Here is a 20,754-nt window from a genome sequence, read left to right as displayed (position 1 = left end):
GAAACCACCATGTTTAATTTCATTGAATCTTTGTTTCAGATTTTGCATGTGGTGCTCACTTTGGTAACCACTATCTTTTGACATTATATATAATACTTTATGATCTTTTCAACTATATCCTGAAATTTTATGCTAAAGTGGTCTGTGTTGGATGAAATAATTAGTGTGGTCTTTGGCATTTTGATTCCAATATAATATTTGACTTTTTTTTGTCTTGGTGAAAAGCCTTCTATCTATATCATCCTGATACATATTGTTAAATCCAAGAGCTAATAGAGGAAATATGTTTGGATTTCATTTTACACTAATTTATTTCTTTTTTTTCTAATTTTAAGTATCAAAAAACTTTTTCTGCCAACTGTCAGATACAATCTTTCAATTCTCAGGCATTGGCAATTTGGCACTTGTATTATTTCTATCAGGATCTCGGTTGTCTAACTATAATAATTACCGGTGTACACAAATTATATTAAACGTAAAACATAATAAAAATTTGGCCAATACTTTACAAATGCTATAGTTTATCAAACAATTACCTTATGCTAATTCTGTCCATATACTTACTTGCTAGCATACTAAAAATAATAAAATTTAATTTTCACGGGATGTGTAGATAGAAAGATTAAGCATAGATGCATTGTAAGTTTACTTGACCTCAATATGTGTTTATACGTTTTTATGGCCATCATACTTGTTAATCTTTTTTTCATAACACTTTGCATGAATTTGATTATTAAGTATGGCTTGAATATAAGATTTGAATAACCTCTAAATTAACTGCCTGGTGGGCTGGTGCATTTCTTTTTAGAGATTGAACCGGTCGAGTTCCTCTGAGTGCAGCACAGTTGATAACCCTCTGCCAGGAGAAGGAGAAGAAGCAGAGGCTGAACCTATAAATTCAGATGAGCCAGAGGCCTGTTTTACAGATGGTAAGAGAAAATTCAAGACCTTGGCTAGCCATCCATTTATTCGTATTTGGGGTTTTATCTTAAAACCTCATACTTATCAGGGATTATCAGTGAAAAGTCAGAAGACTCCACTGCATACCGATTCGGCCATGGCTCTATGACAAAGGGTAAATCATGGAAGCTTTCAAAGCTTCAGTTTCCACACTTAAGATACTTTACTAATAATAATTTACAATGACAGTATGTTATACTATAAAGCACTTTACTTACTTAGGGTGCTCATACTTCTCATTTTAGATCCTTAATTCATTTTTCCAGTTCTGTGGAACCACTAGAATACAGCTCAATGGGATAGAGGCTACTACTGTCCTTATCATCAAAAGTTGAAGCCACCCGCCAACTTTCAGCACACCGTTTGATACTGTTAACCATTATCTGGTTAATAGTAGTCTGTCTCAAAATCCTTCTCTTGGTTTCAGAAGCCACACTCTACCTTTGTTCTTCTTTTGCATCTCTGAGAGTTGAGTTTCTTCCCCTGTTTCTTTCAGTGACTATCTTTATACACATCCCTTAAATAACATTGTTCCCCCACATTTCAATGCTGTTACCTTCTTATTTCTCTAGCCCTAAGGGGCTTTATCCATGTCTATAGTTTAAACATCTATTTCTGTGTTGTTTGACTCTTAAATTATTATCTTTCCCTCTGACCTCATACTTGAGTTCAGGTATGGTCATCTCTACTGGTTGCCTTTAAACGTGTGAGGTAAAATAAGTTTGAAACAAAGTTTAGTGAGTTCTCCCCCATGTAATTCACAGCTTCCTCTGGTCTTTCTCTCATTTAGTGACATCATGATCTATCCTGTCTCTCAAGCTAAAGACTGATTCAGCCCTGACCTCTTTCTTTCTAGCCACAAGTTGATTACAGAAACCACAAGTTGATCAGAAACTCTGGGGACAAGGTGTACATCCTCCAGGGGATTCTAATGCACACTAGAAGCTGAGAACCATTGGTCTATAGGATAAAACCTGAAGTCCTTAACATAACATTTAAAGCCCTTTGCATTTCAATCTCTTCTTTTCTAACAGTATCTCCTTTGATTCCTTTTCACTTTCTGACTTACTGAACTTACTACTTCTGGAATTTTTCAGGGATTTTATTCAAAGTAGTGACTTTGAACTTGACCTGTGAATTTATGCAATATTTTCTAATCAAATGTTGCATTATTCAAGTAAAAACACAAACCTATACTAGAGTTGCAGTATAATACAATAACATAGACCAGAAGCTTTAGAGCCTGATAAACATGACTTCTAACTGGCCTACTGCTAATTCTCTGTGAGACCTTGAGCACATTTTTCAATCTTTTTTTTTTCCACATTTTTCAATCTTAAATCTCAGATTCCTCATCTGTAAAATAGATACAACAATCACATCTGAATCATAGGGATATTGAGGACATTAAGTGAGATAACACAAATTAATTACCACAATTCCTAACATCCTTCTTCTCCTTTTTTTTTATTTTTAAAAATATTTTGTTGACAATCCTGTATAGTTCTGATAGCACAGGGTTGATGCTGATGACTTGGTATCTATTATTCTCAGAATCAGCATTTTTTGTAGAAATCATTGACTTGTGTTCATCCTCTATGATTTTCTCAACCTGCTTCCTCTAGCACTCATGTGTGAAAAAAATGCCTGTCAAATAAAGAAATCTTCTAACTACAATGGGTACATGAATATTCTTTAAATACAAGCTAAATTTCATTTTATGTGAGAAGCAAACAAGTATCACACCCAACTGGTAGAAATTTTGTGTTTGCTGAAATTAGTACCATAAGCAAAACAGTTTCCTTTAAAGTGTTTCCTTTACAAAACTTAAGAATTTCATCAGGTGTTGCTGATTTCTCAATAAATTGATTAGCACCATTAAATATGTACAGAGACAACCAAGATTTCCTCTATACTTTTTATTAATGACCCTAACTTAAAATTCTAGGATAACTAGAAAGAAGTTGGGTTTATCAAACAAATTATGTCTTCAAATTAGAAAAGGGCTTTAGAAAAACTTAAACCCTCTGCAGAAAGCATTAATGCTAAGCTATTTCAGACTGTAGTTGCTATTTTACTGAGATTAAACTTTACAAAAAGTTTATTCTAGTCCTACAAAGCTCTAATGAGAATAGTTATGTGAGTCCTTTGAGATTATTCATAACTTCTGAATTGAGTCTAAAATAAGAGGTATTATAGAAACACTATTTCAGATGAACTTTGACCTTAACAATTGAAAATTTACTGAGGGCCAAAGTTTCAGTTACACAGGTAAATATATTCTGAAGAGCTACAACAACAATGTGACTATAATTAACAATACTGTATTGTATACTTCAGATTTGCTAAGAGGGTAGATCTTAAATGCTCTCATCACAGATGTAAAGAAGCAATTTGTAATCGTGTGAAAAGATGGGCTATGCTAATTAACTTGACTGTGATGATTATATTACAACGTATACTTAATATCAAATTATCAATTCATGTACCTCAAATATATACAGTTTTAAATTATCAGTTATACCTCAGTAAAGCTGGGAATGGGGGATGGGGGATGAATAGGCAAAATCAACCTACAATGATAGAAGTCAGACCAGTAGTCCTTCTAGAGGGTACAGACTGAGAAAGAACATGGGGGCGGGAGGGGGGCTTTCCTGGGTGCTTAAAATGTTATATCTTGACCTACATGGCTATTATATGAGTATATTAATCTACATATTTATAATTGGTATACTATACTAAATATATGTGCTACCTCAATAAAAAAATTTAAATGGGGCACCCAGGCGGCTCAGTCCATTGAGCATCCAACTTTGGCTCAGGTCATGATCTCACGGTTCCTGAGTTTAAGACCTGCATTGGATTCGCTGCTGTCAGCGCAGAGCCTGCTTGAGATCCTCCGTTCTCCTCTCTCTCTGCTCCTCCCCCACCCATGATCTTTCTCTCAACAATAAATAAACATTAAAAAAATTAAATGAAATAATTTTTAGAACAAAGACAAGAAAATTTATGAGGAAACACACATCTGTGAGTCACATTGCTCTGAGCAGCTAGAAACTTTTTATACTTGCTCAACCTGCTGAGCTAAGAAGCTCAGCCTGGTAAATCAAACAGGGCATCCAATTTGCTGAGCCTCTCACCATCTATCCACTTAATTATTCTTTCATCCAATCAGCAAATAATCATTAAACAACTTCTGTATTTCAGGCCCAGGGTGCTCACTGGAGAGAGATAGAGCAGCGAAAAAAACAATGTCCCTTGCCCAAATAAATATTTAGTAGTAAATATTTAGTAGGACAGATAAGTGATACATGGAAGAGGTCAGTGGTGGTTAGGAGTTTTTTTGTTTGGAGGACGGTGGGTGGAGAGCACTACTTTAACATGATGAAACCCAGTATAGAGTTTATGAAATGCATCATGAGAACAAATTAATGAAACCACCCAAAAGAAATAGCATTTACCCATGGGGACCCATTAAAATGTTTGAGAGGTTCTCTGTTATGTTTACATTTAGTTAATACTCCTTTTAATAAAGAAGATGTGATAACATTGCCAACCAGTGAGGTTGAAAATCTCTTAGGATATGCCTTTGCATAAAAGCCAGACAGTCGGTCGAGCACTCCTGCCTCAAAATAAGAGTAAGAAACTCTCTGAGGTGTTATAAATCTTGAGGGCAATATTTATAAACTTTTGTCTCAGATAAAAATCTTACTTTTCTAATTAGAACGTATAGTGCCTTTTCTTGCCTAAATCTAAAATCCTAAGAATAATATTTCTCTTCAATTTTAAGACTGACAAAAATAAATCTCAGATAGTAAAATCTTAAAAGGGAAACTTTCTTCTCTGGTAAATTATACTTGAGGCAGATAGATTCTATTCTGCACAAGATCTTTGTTTTTATTTTAAGGTAATTTATAAAGTCTAAAACATTAATAAAATTTATAAAGTCTAAAGTTAATATAAAAAAATACTACCATCCTAAATTTTTTCACTCCTCCTGTTTTCTTTTGCTCAGGAAGATTTTATCTGGGAGTCAATTTTTGGTCCTACCTTTTTACTATTCTCCTACATTATTTTATAAAATATTCTAGGGGAACCTGGGTGGCTCAGTCAGTTAAGCATCCAACTTCAGCTCAGGTCATGATCTCATGGTTCATGGGTTCAAGCCCCACGTTGGGCTCTGTGCTGACAGTTCAGAGACTGGAGCCTGCTTGGGATTCTGTGTCTCCCTCTCTCTCTCCCCCTACTCACTCACTCTCTCTCTCTCTCTCAAAAATAAATAAATATTAAAAACATGTTTAAAAAGCCTCCAAAATATTCTAACTTTATTAAGTGCATTTGAGAGGTATGGTGGTTGTTTAAATACAATGAAGATAAATTCATTCAGATCTGAGGTTATGTTAACTATAATTAATGTTGGATAAATGAAGGCACATGTATATTTCCTATTCATTCTGGGCTTCTTTTTTTCATCCAATCTAATCCAATTTCCATCCAAGTTTTGTAAATTCTAGAATTTGCAGAGATACGATCTTTCAGATCATGACTAATGCTTGGATTATTTTAGAACTACATTTGGAGGGGAATGATGTCTTTTAAGTCAACTATACATGACATATTAAACCATGTAAAAGAATCTGGTTAAGTACCGTGAGCAGAAATGAAGGGCATAACTGATAAGTTTTAGCCTTCTGGGAGCTTAAAAGTTTCCAGAGAGAAAGGACAGGAACACATAAAATGCACACAATCGCAAAAAACAGAGACTTTTGAGAAACAAAACAAACATAGCTTGCTACATTTTTATAGTGCTGGAAATTAAAGTGCCAGATATACCTCATATTACTTGGATCAATGAACTAATTTCATTTTAGAATCATAAAAGAAACCATAATAAGACATTGCCTAAACAGTACAGTTCAAGAGAATTCTAGTTTTGTTGTTTCAAGTCATACACTTTATGATTATCTGAGTTATTACTTGAGAGGCTCAGTATTTTTAATTAAATATATTGTTTTATAAAACAGAAAATTTTTTTTAATGGCTAACTTGCATACCTCTGAAACAAGTATCTAAAAAGTGCTCTCCCACCTTTTTACCTTCCCTCCAGTTGGAAGGAAAAACATTTTTTTCAGTGATTTTTTTTTTATTGAAGTATAGTTGACACACAATGTTATGTTAGTTTCAGGTGTACAACATAGTGATTCATCCAATGTATACATTATGTTAATGCTCACCACAAGTATGGCTACCATCTGTCACCATACAGTGCTCTTCTATGTAATGTTGACTGTATTCCCTATGCTATACCTTTCATCCTTGTGACTAATTCATTTCATAAGTGGAAGCCTGTACCTTCCACTCCTCTTCATGCCTTTTGCCCATCCCCCCACTCCCTGTCCCTGGGAACCATCAATTTGTTCTCTATTTATGGGTGTGTTTCTTCTTTATGTATGTTTGTTTATTCATTTTTTTTAGATTCTATATGTAAATGAAATCATAAGGTATTTGTTTTTCTCTGACTATTTCACTTAGCAGAATACTCTCTAGATCTATTCATATTGTCCTAAATGGCAAGATCTCATTCTTTTTTTATGGTTGGGTAATAACCCATGATATGTATATATACCATATCTTCTTTATCCATTTATCTATCAATGGACATGGCTATTTTAAATAATGCTGCAATAAACATAGGGGTGCATGTATCTTTTCAAATTTGTGTTTTTGTTTTCTTCGGGTAAGTACCCAATAGTGAAATTATTGGATCATGTAGTGTTTCTGTTTCTAACTTTTTGAAGAACTTCCATACTGTTTTCCACAGTGGCTGCACTAATTTACATTCCCACCAGCACGGCATGACGGTTGTGAAAGGAAAATTTTTAAGAGAGAAATGAATTGTAGTTCCTCTTTTTTCAGTTCTTCCTCTTTTTCAAAGTAATTGTGGGTTTTTTAAAAATCAACTTCAGTTTTTTATATTTAATTTTTAAAATTTCAGTCATTATCTTTCTGGGTCTCTCTTGGTCATGGTTCTGTTCAGAACCTTATTACTCCCTGACTTATTTACTGCCTTACTTATTTACTTATACATCTCTCCCACTTCCACTCTGTCTCCTTCTCCTTCAAGGTTTTCTCTTATTCCACCTGTCCTAGTGGGGTACAGGTAAATGTTTCACCACTGTTCTCCAAGAAAAATAAAGTATGAATATGTACCTCAGTTTATTATGAATTTTATAGATATAAAGGATGTGTGGCACATGATTTACAAGTAATAATATAAACAATATTCCTATTGTACATTCCATATAGCTCATTGATTCTCACAGAATGCTTTTGTTAGATTTTAGTAAAATTTGGTATTTATAGATAATCAATGATTGCAATTGATGAACAAGTATAGTTTTAACCCGAAGGTTGGTTGGTATTTTCACTTATGTTAATCAGTAAGGTGAAAGTGAGACAAAGAAACTATATGCCAGAACTTCACTCATTCATCAATGATGTTTGCAAATCTCAGATAATAGAATTTGAATAACGAAAGAATATTTCCTCAATTTTTTGTGCTGTTCATAGTGTCATGGCTATGAATATGATACTCATTATTTTATATATTTTACTAACAGTTCTTCCATTACTTTATTAAGTTTACTCTAGAAAACAAACAAGCCCTGGTTTATAGCATTTGATGACTTTTGTAGTGTAAAGATCCCCACCATGGCTTATCCCCAAACTACTGATGTGACTTCACCAAATGTGGAGTTGGGAAGAGATGACAGTAGTCCAAATTTTACATAATCCAGATAGAATATACACATATACTCAAGAGCACAGATAAACTGAAATGATTAGAAAGTGATATGTTTTAAGTGTTTCTTATCCTTTCAAAAGTAAGTTATAATTTCAGGGTGCCTGGGTGGCTCAGTCGGTTAAGTGTTTGACGTGGGCTCAGGTCATGATCTCGCAGTTTGTGGGTTTGAGCCCCATGTCAGGCTCTGTGTTAACAGCTCAGAGCCTCAAGCCTGCTTTGGATTCTGTGTCTCCCTCTCTTCCCTGCCCTCCCCCACTCACACCGTGTGTGTCTCTCTCTCAAAAATAAACATTAAAAACAAAATGGTAAGCTATAGTTTTAAGTTCACATAATTTAATGCTTGAGGATTGCTGCATTTAACAACAGGCTCACAAAAATTCCTGACAATTGAACAATGAGTTATCAACAGCCTGGGTGAACTGGCTCCAGCATACCATTGCATTCTGTTCCTTAATATTAACTGTTCTAAGATGTTCCAGACTTGGTCCTTTTTTCTCTCCTTATCCTAAAATATATTTTTTGTGTGACCTCAAAACTGTTCTTTCCTAGCCCAGACTTACCCCCTGAGCTGCAGATTCAGACCTCCAGATATCTGCAGGATATTGGTATTTGGAAGTCCCACCAGCATCTCAAACTCAAACTCTGCCAAGTAGCTCCCACACTTTTGTTCTTCATTTCATTGCTGACCTTCACCCAGTTGTTCTGGGAGTCCTCCCTTTCTCTAACATCACATATCCAGTAAGTCTGTAAATCCATCTGACTTTACCTGCCATACATGTCTTCAATCCGTTATTGCTCTAGAAACTAGAAGTTGCCATAACCTGCCCCTCTTGTTAAGGCTACTATACCAGAATCCTAAATGGTTTTCTGGCTCTGAGTCCTTCTACACCTTCGCTCTCCTTTTTCTTCTCTTCCAGATTATCCTCCATTCAACTGTTGACATCTATTTAAATTGCATCTGCCTATATCATTTTCTGCTTGCAACCTTCCACATACTCCTCATCATCTCTAGGATATACACCAAACTCCTTCATGTGGTAGAAAATGCTTTCCATAATCTGACCAATTTCTCTAACCTCATTTCTCACCTATGCCTCTTGTATACACTGTGCTTTCATCACCACTCTGAACTGCTTATAATTCCTATGCATAACACATTTTGCTTCCTTGGCAGGGCATTCCACCCATACTCTTTTTGGCTAATACTTTGACTCAGTTCAGGCTCCAGCTCTTCCTTCCACAAAGTTCCAACCTCTCCTGAGCAAACAAGCCAGGTTAGGTAGACTTCTTCCATGCTACCAAATAACCCCTTTACATCTGTGGTTTCAGTTGCTTTATCCAGTTACAGTCATTTATTTCTATATTTATCTGCCTAATCAAAACCAAAAATAAATTCCCTGAGGAGAAGAAATTATATACACAGCTAAGTATACAAAAGATAATAAATGGTTAAAAAATTTTAAATTAAATGTTCCTCAACTTACCAAAGCAGCATGCTTTATATCTGTGATTACAAAGACAGAGTTGTTTTTATTTTTTTAACATTTTTTTTAATGTTTATTTTTTTGAAAGTGAGAGAGAATGCAAGTGGGGGAGGGGCACACAGAGAGGGAGACACAGAATCCAAAGCAGGCTCCAGGCTCTGAGCTGTCAACACAGAGCCTGACACGGGGCTCGAACCCACCAACCGTGAGATCATGACCTGAGCCAAAGTCAGACATTTAACCGGCTGAGCCACCCACATGTCCCAAGTTGCTTTTAACATAGAGTACTTGAAACAGTTTTACCTGAATATTCTAATGAAGATCTATTTCTTTTGAACATAACTTTAGAAACTTCTACCAATTCTCTTAATATTATCTAGAATGGTGCTTGGCACAGTTTTTTTTTGTTTTTAATAGAGTGGAAGTAGCAGAAATTGTAGATGAGATCCACATCAAGGAAAATTAGTTTGTCAGCAAAGAATGCCCTGAAAAGCATTTTGTCCTCAGATTTAGTTTAATATTCATTCATTCAGAGTTCACCATGTATCAGCACAGTATGAGGACTGCAATAATGGAAGAAAAAACAAGTGGCCTAAACATCATGGAAGAGATTGACAAGAAATCAAGGAAATACAGAAGACAAGAATACATTTTAAGTTAGAATCATTGACAAGTTATTTTTAATTGAATCTATTCAAGTTGAATCTATTTAAAGCTGCATTGTAACTGTTAGCAATTATTCTGTTGAGGGACATCACAGGGAAAGCTTCACATTAAATAGGGTATTTTAAGCATTTTATTTATTCTGAATATCAAGATTTTACATGAATGTCTCTCTTGCCAGGTTGTGTGCAGAGATTCCCATGCTGCCAAGTTGACGTAGAGTCAGGGAAAGGAAAAATCTGGTGGAACATCAGGAAAACCTGCTACAGAATAGTTGAACACAGTTGGTTTGAAAGCTTTATTGTTCTCATGATCCTGCTCAGCAGTGGCGCTCTGGTAAGTGATATGACACCTAAAGCAATCTCTTGAGTAAGTCAGTATTTTTAATAAATGAGTTGGAGGATAAAAATAACATGGAAAGTTGTTTTGCCTAAAAATGAAGCCCTATAATTAGTGCTAGGACAAAAATTTAGCTTAGTTCAGTAAATATTTGCTGAGCACTACTACATGGCCAGCATTATTCTTGCTGTCTTGAATGCGAAGGTGGCTAAGATCCAGGTACTTTTCTCAAGAGAGCACTGGGGAGAGAGGCACAAGTGATTACAGCACTGAGATGTGTTTGTAAGTGAGGAATATTGATAAAGCTCTGTAGCAAGAGACGAACTATTGTCTGCTTGGAATTTAAGAAAGATAGTTGATGTTGTGCGAGATCTAGGAAGATTAACAGGGATCCTCCAGAGAGACAGGGTGGGCTGAGGGGAACAAGTGTACAGGGATAAGGAAGCATAAAAAATCGGGAGGTATTCAGCACATTAAAAGTTGCCAACCTGTAGAAAGTGATGTTGGAGGAAGAGCAAACACAGGAAAGAGAGTGGTAACCACAGGTACTGTGACAAAGACAGTCAGTGTCAGCTTATGAAGATCTTGAAACACAAGCTGTAATATTAGGGTGAGAAAGGGACACATTCTTATTCTTGCATATATATCAAGCACTTTCTATGAGAGTTGAAAGCACTTTCTAGGAGAGTTTCGCACTCCCTGAGCCTTTTCTTACTTATTTGTCTTTCCTGCTGACACGACCAGAAATGAACCATTAGAAGCCCAGTTCCAGCTAGAGATACCACTGGAAATTCCACTATACTGAAGACACAATACTCAAGAAAGTTGTAAATTGCCTCATAGATAGTCTTCATGAATTTTGGATTTTACTCTACTTATAAGAAATTAACCTGTTACTGTTTCATGGATGGGGGTAGAATATAGGAGACTTCCAAGTCAGAGACAAAGAATTTTATTTCTCATGATTTTGGAAGCAACATGAACTTCAACATGTTTATGTTGGTCCCGCTAATCCCCAAGTCTCATGAGGGCATGGCAGGGGGGTAAATGACTGGTGCACACACAGTGGTTTAGCATCACAGCTGAAGAGCCCTAAATTTAGGGAATCCTGTCCTTTTATAGCAAGCAGTATGCAACCTTGCTTTTTGTCCCAGACAGAGACACTGTCTCTATTCCTCAAGGTTGCTTGTTGCAAAAACAACCCTGAGAAATAGCCAGAGTGAAGCCAGTCAGGGCCTTGCATTCTTGGCCTATCCAACAAGGACATGCAGGGATGCACGGGGCCCACAGTGGATGACTTCTCCTGAAACAGAAAATGAATTTTAAAAAATGCTACTCTTCTTATCTGGTGGAATGCAAGTAGGAATCTAATTCCTAATACCTAATGAAGTTTATTCTGTGCTGAGTCACACATGAGACTGAGACTGTTAGAAGGGAGAGAAAAAAAAAAAATAAAGAAAAGTTTAGAGTAATCCCTGATTAAAAATGTCCAAAGGAAGATGACATTTTTGGCGAGAGGTGCTTTCAAAACTGAAATTCAAGTGAATTATATGAAGAAGAAAAGAGAAAGGTTGTTTAAGAAACTGCTGTTTTTACTCAGGGAGTTTGCCAGTTGAGCTAGATTTTTAAAATACCTGTCTGTAAAATAAATGAAAGGTAACAATTCAAATTTAGTACATATTTATTATGCTTCAAGATATTTATATAGGTTTTTTCACTTAATATTTAAACAATCCTGTGAGATTATGATTATTTTGCTTATTTTACCAATGAGGAAGCAGGGAAGAGAGTTTAAAAAGTTAGTTAATATCCATGGGGCGCCTGGGTGGCGCAGTCGGTTAAGCGTCCGACTTCAGCCAGGTCACGATCTCGCAGTTCGTGAGTTCGAGCCCCGCGTCAGGCTCTGGGCTGATGGCTCGGAGCCTGGAGCCTGTTTCCGATTCTGTGTCTCCCTCTCTCTCTGCCCCTCCCCCATTCATGCTCTGTCTCTCTCTGTCCCAAAAATAAATAAAAAACGTTGAAAAAAAAAATTAAAAAAAAAAAAAGTTAGTTAATATCCTAAAGCTAGTAAACAACAGACTCATACCTGAGGTCTAAAATCAAAGCTACTATATCTTTTCACTGATTTGTGGTTCCTCAAAAGGGAGAGTACACACCACATAAAAACAAATGAATAGTAACTGAAATGAGTAACAGTAAAACCTACACCCCACATTGGTGGAGCTCATATAATGATGTCCTTGCCTCCTTGCTCCCACAGTCACATAACTAGTCCTGGAAGCTAGCTAGGAACCCTGCAGACTGAATCCAGTTTCCAGCTCTGGGACTAGTCAGAGCAAGGTGTATTCAGGCACAGTGTTTGGCTCTCAGCATCAAGACTTGCTACTGGTCCTGCTTTCCACCTCAGTTCCAGGAATATCACTCTCGTTCTTTGTGATAAAGCCCCTTCCTTAAACTTTGCATTTCAAGGGGCACCTGAGTGGCTCAGTAGGTTGAGTGTCCAACTCTTGATCTTGGTTCAGGTCATGATCTCATGGTTCGTGGGTTCAAGCCCCACATTGGGCTCCATGCACTGACAATACAGAGCCTGCTTGGGGTTCTCTCTCTCTCCCTCTCTCTGCTCCTCCCCATGCTTTCTCTCAAAATAAATAAACTTTAAAAAAAATAACTTTGCATCTCAAGTACTGAAGCATTGCCATAGTTTATCTCAGTAGCTTGCCTGATTCCTCTACAACCTGGAGAAGGGAGGCCCAAAAACCCTGAAGGCTGGAAGTTTCTTCTTGTACTTCAGTGCCACTGACTTTCAGAACCTCTGCTAGGTGCTAGAATCTCTTTTATCATCTTGGTAGGTCTGCCCATTGTCTGTGTCCCAACTTCTCTTGCCTTCTTCAATACTGATAACAACAGTTTGCAATAAGTGCCAAGGATCATTTTGAAAGTATTGATAGAAGGACTTATAATAATAAGAAGAAAGTGGACAAGCCCATGGCTATGGATGGGTAGTATAATGTCAACCACTATAAGGGTACGGGTCCTTTGACTTTCATGTTCTTCCACAAAGTGAATATTGCTTAAACAAGAGAGAGAATACTGGGGTGCCCAGGTGGCTCACTTAGTTGAGCATCCAACTCTTGATTTTAGCTCAAGTCATGATTCCAGGGTCATGGGATTGAGCCCTGTGTCAAGCTCCACACTGAGTGTGGAGCCTGTTCAAGATTCTCTGTCTCTCTTCGCCTCTGCCTCTCTTCCCAGTTCATGCTTGAGAGAGAGAGAGAGAGAGAGAGAGAGAGAGAGAGAGAGAGACAGAGAGAGAGAGAGAGAGAGAGAGAGAGAGAGAGAGAGAAGGAAAATCCTAATGCTCTACACCTGTTTAGGTCAGCAGTCATTTTCAGTGTCCTCACTGAGCTGAATTTGTTAAGTAAATTCAAATTATTTCCCAAGGGACTTGTGACTATGGCCATAGAACCATCATCTGTCACTTACTAAAAGTTCTAGAAGAGTGTTAAAAGGTGCTGCATTCATGGAATGAATGTAAATAGTGATTTGTAGAGCTTAAGCTTTCAATGAATGATAAAATATTGTGCAAGATTCAAAGAAAGAAATCCTCTGTGTTCTACAGCCCTGTTAAGATACTGCATTCATTCATTCATTGAGCAAACTTCTCCTTGTCTCCTACTGTGTTCTTGACACAGTGCTAGGCACTGGGAGTGAACACACATATAAGAACTGGAGGAGAGTCTCCAAATCCTACTGGTGGTGTGAAAGAGAGTGCAGGGTGAGAAAAATATATATGACAAGCTGATCTGGGAATCATGTCTTAAGTTATTAGGATTTATCCCATTTGGAGAGAGATAAAGGGGAGTCAAAAAAAGTGGAAATTGCTGCAAGTATGAGAGATCATGGTTCTTTTTAAAGGATTATAAAATTTATTCTTTACATCCTTTCCCTTAATCTCTTGTGCCCAGCAGTGCATACTGGTAAGTAGTCTAAAACTAAGTGTTATATAGTCGCTGTAAACCAGAAGAAAGTCAGCTAGCCCATAACAGTATTATCTTTCAGTGGTTTCTCCATCAGAACTTTATTTCCTGTGTTTGTTATGAATCATAAGCTTTAAGTTGGACATGAATTGAAATTTGACTATTATTTTCACAGGCTTTTGAAGATATATATATTGAAAAGAAAAAGACCATTAAGATTATCCTCGAGTATGCTGACAAGATATTCACTTACATCTTCATTCTGGAAATGCTTCTAAAATGGGTAGCATATGGTTATAAAACGTATTTCACCAATGCCTGGTGTTGGCTGGATTTCTTAATTGTTGATGTAGGTACTTTGACTAAATTTTAAAAGAGGCTGTATTCTTATAAATAAGTGTTCTGAAGAACCTTCATTAATGTTGTTTGTTATCATATTTTAATTTTGGTTAGCTTCTTGTACTTTCAGACTATACATTTATGGGTTTTTTTTTTTTGAAATATTAATATAGCCAGTAGAAATATCTCTGTAAGGAGTATTAAGAGAAATTCTTCAATGAATGCAAATTATTTTCTGTGCCATTCTAACATTTATAATTTACTTTGCATGTGTTTTCTGCAGTAAGAGAAAATGTGATTTTATATACACGTATGTATACATAATTCAAATATCATTGCTGTTGGGAATAAGAACAAAATGAAACACTAGGAGGTGGGTGTGGGAATGGAAGAGGGTAGAGGCATAGATTAAAAAGATAAAATATTGATTTTTTTTTACAATATAAAATTAGAAAATAAGAGACAATAAGGGATGTATCAAGCTGATGTGTTAGCTGAAAGTTATGTAAAAGTGGTGACACAAAAGCTATATAGCTGTGTTAGGGAAATGGAGAGGCATGAATTTCAAAATATTTATCTCTTTCACAATGAAAAGGAAAACCAATATGAGTCACACTCTTGTCCCCACCTGAAACATCCAACCTACCCTTAATCTCTGGAGTGGCAATGGAACAGAAAAATAGGCATTGACAATGTCAAGTAATAAATTCAGAGAACTGTTCAACACTTGAATGATGGAAAATATATAAGCAAGGTTAAGTTTACAAATTATTTTTAACAAAGCAAAAATATTTTTTGGGGAATCTTGTTGAAATAAGAAAGAGATCCTAAAATAGCTGTGAGATTAAGGCATCTCAAATAGAAATGGTGCAACATCCAATTTATTCTTGTTTAGTGTTCTCTGTTTTATTTTATATTTTAATAATATAATTTAATAATATATCACATATAATAATTATGTTATTATATTTTATATTATTTTAAAAGGCTTTTTTAAGTTAATTTTTGACCTCAATATCCAAATCTAATTTTTCTCAGAATGATTTATGTTCTTCCATCTATTACTAATTTCCCTAGATTTTCCAAAATCTAGTCTTTGTGGCTAGGGAAAGGACATCTTATAATAAGTTATAATTTTTAGGGAGTTGTTTTCCATCTGATGTCTGGAATTAGAGGGCAACATGCAAATATTTATAATGTTAACAAGTGCTCTAACATTTAACCACCAGTTTGCATCATTAAACTTTTCAGAAAAGAAAAATATAGCATCATTCATAGATATCAAAATTACAAGTAAGAAAGACTATAAATAGCAAAATCTGACTACAAAATTAAAACAAAACTCATCATTTCTACTCAAAAGTTTAATTTCTCAATTGTTATCCAAAGCTTAGTAAGTTCTTTTTAACAGGTCAAAATATAAAATATTAAAAACAATAATTAACATTTTGCTTTCTATATAGGTGATATGCAAAAACAATTTTTTTATTGAGATATAGCTATACATTACACCTCTTATGTTATCTTAGGCTTTCTCTGTGAGATCTGATCTCTAATTTTTGATACTTTATGTTACTGATTTCATATTGTTTGATTTTTTTTTAATTTACCTTTATATATATGTTACCTAGTTACTAGATAGAAAAATAAATGGTAAGAAAGATGCTTTTGTAACATAATAGATTTAAAGAAAGGCTAAACAAAATAAGAAGAAATGATAGAAAGAATGTAGGCTTTTTCTTTTCTTTTCTCTTAACCATTAAATATGATTGGGTCTTTTATGGGTTATTATAAAATATTTAAGGTATTTAAAAACCTTTAAAAACATTATCACAAACATAGTTACTTTCATCACTCAGCCTGTGAAATAGAAGTTTACAAGTATGTATTTTCAGTTTACAAGAATGTATTTTAAGAAAGAGAGGGGCGGGGCGCCTGGGTGGCTCAGTCGGTTAAGCGGCCGACTTCAGCTCGGGTCACGATCTCACACTCCGTGAGTTCGAGCCCCGCGTCGGGCTCTGTGCTGACCGCTCAGAGCCTGGAGCCTGTTTCGGATTCTGTGTCTCCCTCTCTCTGACCCTCCCCCATTCATGCTCTGTCTCCCTCTGTCTCAAAAATAAATAAACGTTAAAAAAAAAAATTTAAAAAAAAAAAAAAAAAAGAGAGGGGCACCTGGGTGACTCAGTCTGTTAAGCATCCAGCTTCAGCTCAGGTCATGATCTCAAGACTTGTGAGTTCGAACCCCACATCGTGCTCTGTGCTGACAGCTCAGAGCCTGGAGCCTGCTCTGGATGCTATGTCTGCCTCTCTCTCTGCCCCTCCTCTGCTCATGCTCTGTCTCTCAAAAATCAATAAACATTAAAAAAATTATAATAAACATTTGAAAATTTTTTTTTCCTGATTAAAAGGGAATACTTGTTATCCTGATTAAAAAGTACATTTTCTTAAGTGTATTTAAGTGGAAAATAATAGACCTGAATGACTTGGGTGAATTTCAAATGATATGAGGGACAGACAATTAGTTCTGCTGGATATATAATATAAAGGACTTAAAAATAAACAATGTTACACTGAGACATTTGGAAGGCAGCTATGCTCACTACTGTACCACCAAACCTGCACAACATTGAGGCATTTGGAAGTAACTGTATGAGAAAGAACAAAAGTCTTCAACGCATTTTGATTCATAAATCAGTTTACTTGTCTCTGATAGCAGGAGCAGTGAACTTGTGAGCGCTGAATTTTTCCACTCTGTCAATAGTTAAATATAAGAACAATGACTCTCAGGTGTTCCTAGTCTTCCCTGGAAAACTTGAATCTTTTAGTCATTACTTCATTCATAATGAAAAGCTACATTCTGGACATTGTTCTTAGACATTACTTCCTGCTACACGCAGTGTAACAACAAATGAATATTTTACATGGAACGCACTCAGAGACTTCATGCATTTACAGATCCAGATGTAAGGTCATTGAGGAGCTCATTGCTCTATTACCAAAATGTGTATTGATTTTATTTCTGTCCATGTTCTTTCTTCTAAGATAGTTTATTGTAAGAACACTAATTTCTGTTGCATACTGATCATGGTAATTGTGGCAGGTCTCACATGATGAAGGTCCGTATGTCTGTGTTGATTGCAAAGCCAGTGAGATCATCTACTTTTTGCTCTCTTCAATACAATTGAGATTTTTCTCCCAGTGTCTATTACTAGGTAAATCTTTTTGGTGCCAGTTCTGATAAATCACAAGGCAAAACAGCCTTGTGGGGAATTAACTCCGTCTCAAAATCATGAGTCTTCAAAACGCTTTTGAATAATGTTTACACTGAGACATAGGTTTGGCTGAATTAATGCCACACTCTTATGACTTAGCTTCAAAATCACACACTTTCTTATGCCCTGGGTTTTATTATAATTGAAATTTTGATAGTTGCTCTAATTAAATGCATAGCATAAATGTATAACATAAGTTGCTGTAATTAAATATATAGCATATCTAATTAAATATATCAAGCATAAACATATTAATAAGCAATTATATAGTCATTGACTACAAACATGTAAAAAGAATGTGTGATTTTTATTCAAGGTAAGAAACTACTTTCCTTCGATTATTTCTTTTATTTTCATTAACCTTTCTTTAAATATATTTCCTTAACAAAAGCACATCTTACCTATTTTTAGCCAATGACTAGACAATTTGATATTTAAACTCATATTATTCTTATTGGTCTGCTGTTAGTCATCTTTGAATTTGACTTTTCCTCTTTATGCTTATTATTTCATTGAAATGATTAATGAAAATTTTATTTTTTGTAGGTTTCTTTGGTTACTTTAGTCGCAAACACTCTCGGCTACTCAGACCTTGGCCCCATTAAATCCCTTCGGACACTTAGAGCTTTAAGACCTCTAAGAGCTTTATCTAGATTTGAAGGAATGAGGGTAAGAAAATGCTAAACATTCTAGTATAATATTCTTATTTTCTAAATGGAGTATAAAATATGAAAAATAAGTATGTAGAAATTATGGACTGTTTATACACACATATATGTATGTATATATATAGATGTAATGTTTATATATGTGTATAGATATGCATATACACAGTATTCAGTGCATATTGTTTAACAAAGAGTAAATCAAATACAATAATGCCTCCTTCACGTAATACTGTTAGGCAGTAATCCAAATAAGTGACTTCTCCCTTTTTAAATGAAAATCTTCCCTGTGCTAGGAAATTTAGGTGAAGGGGACACTATTAGTTCTGATAACATCTCCCAAATACCAGTCATCAAGGACTTGCCTGTATCAGGTGTTCAAAAAATATATTTTTTTAAAGAGCTACCCTGGTAGGAGTCATAAGAAAAACCAGGGAAGTCAAGGGGCATCAGCCACCACCTTAAATTTCATCCTTAAAATAAATGTTTCAATAATAGTCGAATGATATCCAAGTTGCATTTGAGAAAACTAAAGCTCTGAAAATTTACTGAATTTGCACAAGGCTGCATGGTGCCTGAAAAGAGACCATTTTGCAGAGACAAACAAGGTGAGAAAAATAATTACTAGCAACCTAGCTTTCAGAGCTGTATTAAACCAGCAACTTCATAAAATACATGCGGGACAATGACCTTATTTTCTCTAAATAGTCCATATCCTCACTTATTTCTGCTCTCCTCAAATTTATTTTTTTTACCAGGTTTATACCTGCTTTCTCATGCTTCTGTCGTTCTCTTGGCTGAGAGTGCTTCTTCCTGCCCTGTCTCAACCCTAGCTCCCCAATATAGCAGACACCTACCCAGCCATTAAGCTCCAATTTATATTTGCTTTGTCTCTTCACCACCAGGCATAAGTGATCATCCTCCCTTTATGTTCACACAAAATCCTTATTATATTATTTTGTACTTGTTTATCTGACTGCCTCTCTACCTGTAGTCTCTGAACAACTTAACACGCAGATTAGTCTATCTCACTGAAGTGTGATCTACAGACCAGCCATCAGCATCATCTAAGAATTTATTAGAAATGCAGATGCCCAGGCCCTCCTCCAGACCTACTGAATCATGAACTCTGGGGTGGGGCTCAGAAATCTGAAGCCTCAGGTGAATATCAGAGATCTTTTAGTCTAGCAGATCTTCAGGGTTATCCCTGCTAAACTATGACTGTCATGTCTAGTGTTGAATGCATCCAATGTATAATGGCTCCAGTGTATGTGAGAGATCATAATTATACACAATATTCATAAGTGTAATTCAATACTTTTATCATATAAGAATTGAAAAATTACAAGTTGTGTTATCACACAGAAAGATAGTATTGGAATCCATTGACATTAACTTCGTTTTTTGAGCATTGGTAGAATGTTACAATTGATCTGGAACTTATGACTCCTATCTGGACTCACACAGACCATCTACTGCATTTTCTTGAACAAAGAATGTATTTTACCCTACAAGCTACTTCCCTCAGCAATTAAGCTATCCCATTATTCTACCCTCTTTGCTGTTTGTTTTTTATCAATAATTGGAGAATGTTTTAATAGATTTGGAGGAGCAGATATATCTCTGTAGCATTTATTAACCACATAAAAAGATATGTTCCTTCCCACTGCAGGATCATTCTGAAGAGTAAATGAAATGATGATTTGAGGCATTATGTAGTTAGCTTCCTTTGAATCTTGAGGATCTCAAGCTTATTGACTTTCCCAAATGGCTGCTCATCAGACCAATATGTACCTATCTCCCTCAGAGACCACCATTACTCACATTCTTTCAGCAAACATTTTAAACACCAACTATGTGTCAGCTATTAGGCTATAAAAAGAGTACAATGGTGAAGAGACCCCAGTCCCCCAAGACTGAGTGGGGACAAAAGTCATGGAGAGACAGACAGGGAAACAGTGGTTACTCTATGACATCTGCTATGAAATGGTAAGCACACAGTACTACAGGACCATGGAGGCTAGAGTAGCTACCTTGGGAAGTCTAGGAAGGCCTCACAAGGAGGTGACTTTGGAGCCAGGACTGAAATAGTGGGCCTCAACCCCCAGGCACCTAGACATTCCAGGCAGAGATGCTAGCTGGTAGAGAAACATAGGGTTGAGTGTGTAAGGCATGTTTGAGCAAGGACTAGAAGGAAAAATGTGCCTCAGTGATAAGCACAGTGTGGAGGTTAGCAGGAAGTGAGGATGA

At 35.9% G+C, this 20,754-nt stretch overlaps 1 protein-coding gene and 1 long non-coding RNA gene across 6 annotated transcripts in view; one reads left to right on the top strand and one right to left on the bottom strand.

Annotated features, from left to right (window-relative positions):
* LOC147578512 (uncharacterized) overlaps positions 1-20,754 on the bottom strand; it is a 126,127-nt gene that overhangs the window by 40,281 nt on the left and 65,092 nt on the right. The window lies entirely within an intron of this gene.
* The window catches only part of SCN9A (sodium voltage-gated channel alpha subunit 9), a 168,188-nt gene that overhangs the window by 128,063 nt on the left and 19,371 nt on the right, over positions 1-20,754 (top strand). For all 3 annotated transcript variants that reach the window (XM_086718809.1, XM_086718808.1, XM_025924769.2), the window contains 4 exons: positions 809-929; positions 10,094-10,248; positions 14,404-14,577; positions 18,386-18,508. In XM_086718809.1, the coding sequence (XP_086574935.1) occupies positions 809-929; positions 10,094-10,248; positions 14,404-14,577; positions 18,386-18,508 (573 nt within the window). The remainder of the gene's footprint in view (positions 1-808; positions 930-10,093; positions 10,249-14,403; positions 14,578-18,385; positions 18,509-20,754) is intronic.

Source organism: Puma concolor, chromosome C1, assembly GCF_028749965.1.
Source record: "Puma concolor isolate L17-30 chromosome C1, mPumCon1.1.hap2, whole genome shotgun sequence".
Classification (NCBI taxonomy): domain Eukaryota; kingdom Metazoa; phylum Chordata; class Mammalia; order Carnivora; family Felidae; genus Puma; species Puma concolor.
Note: the sequence above shows the minus strand (reverse complement) of the source record. Positions and strands in the feature narration are given on the sequence as shown.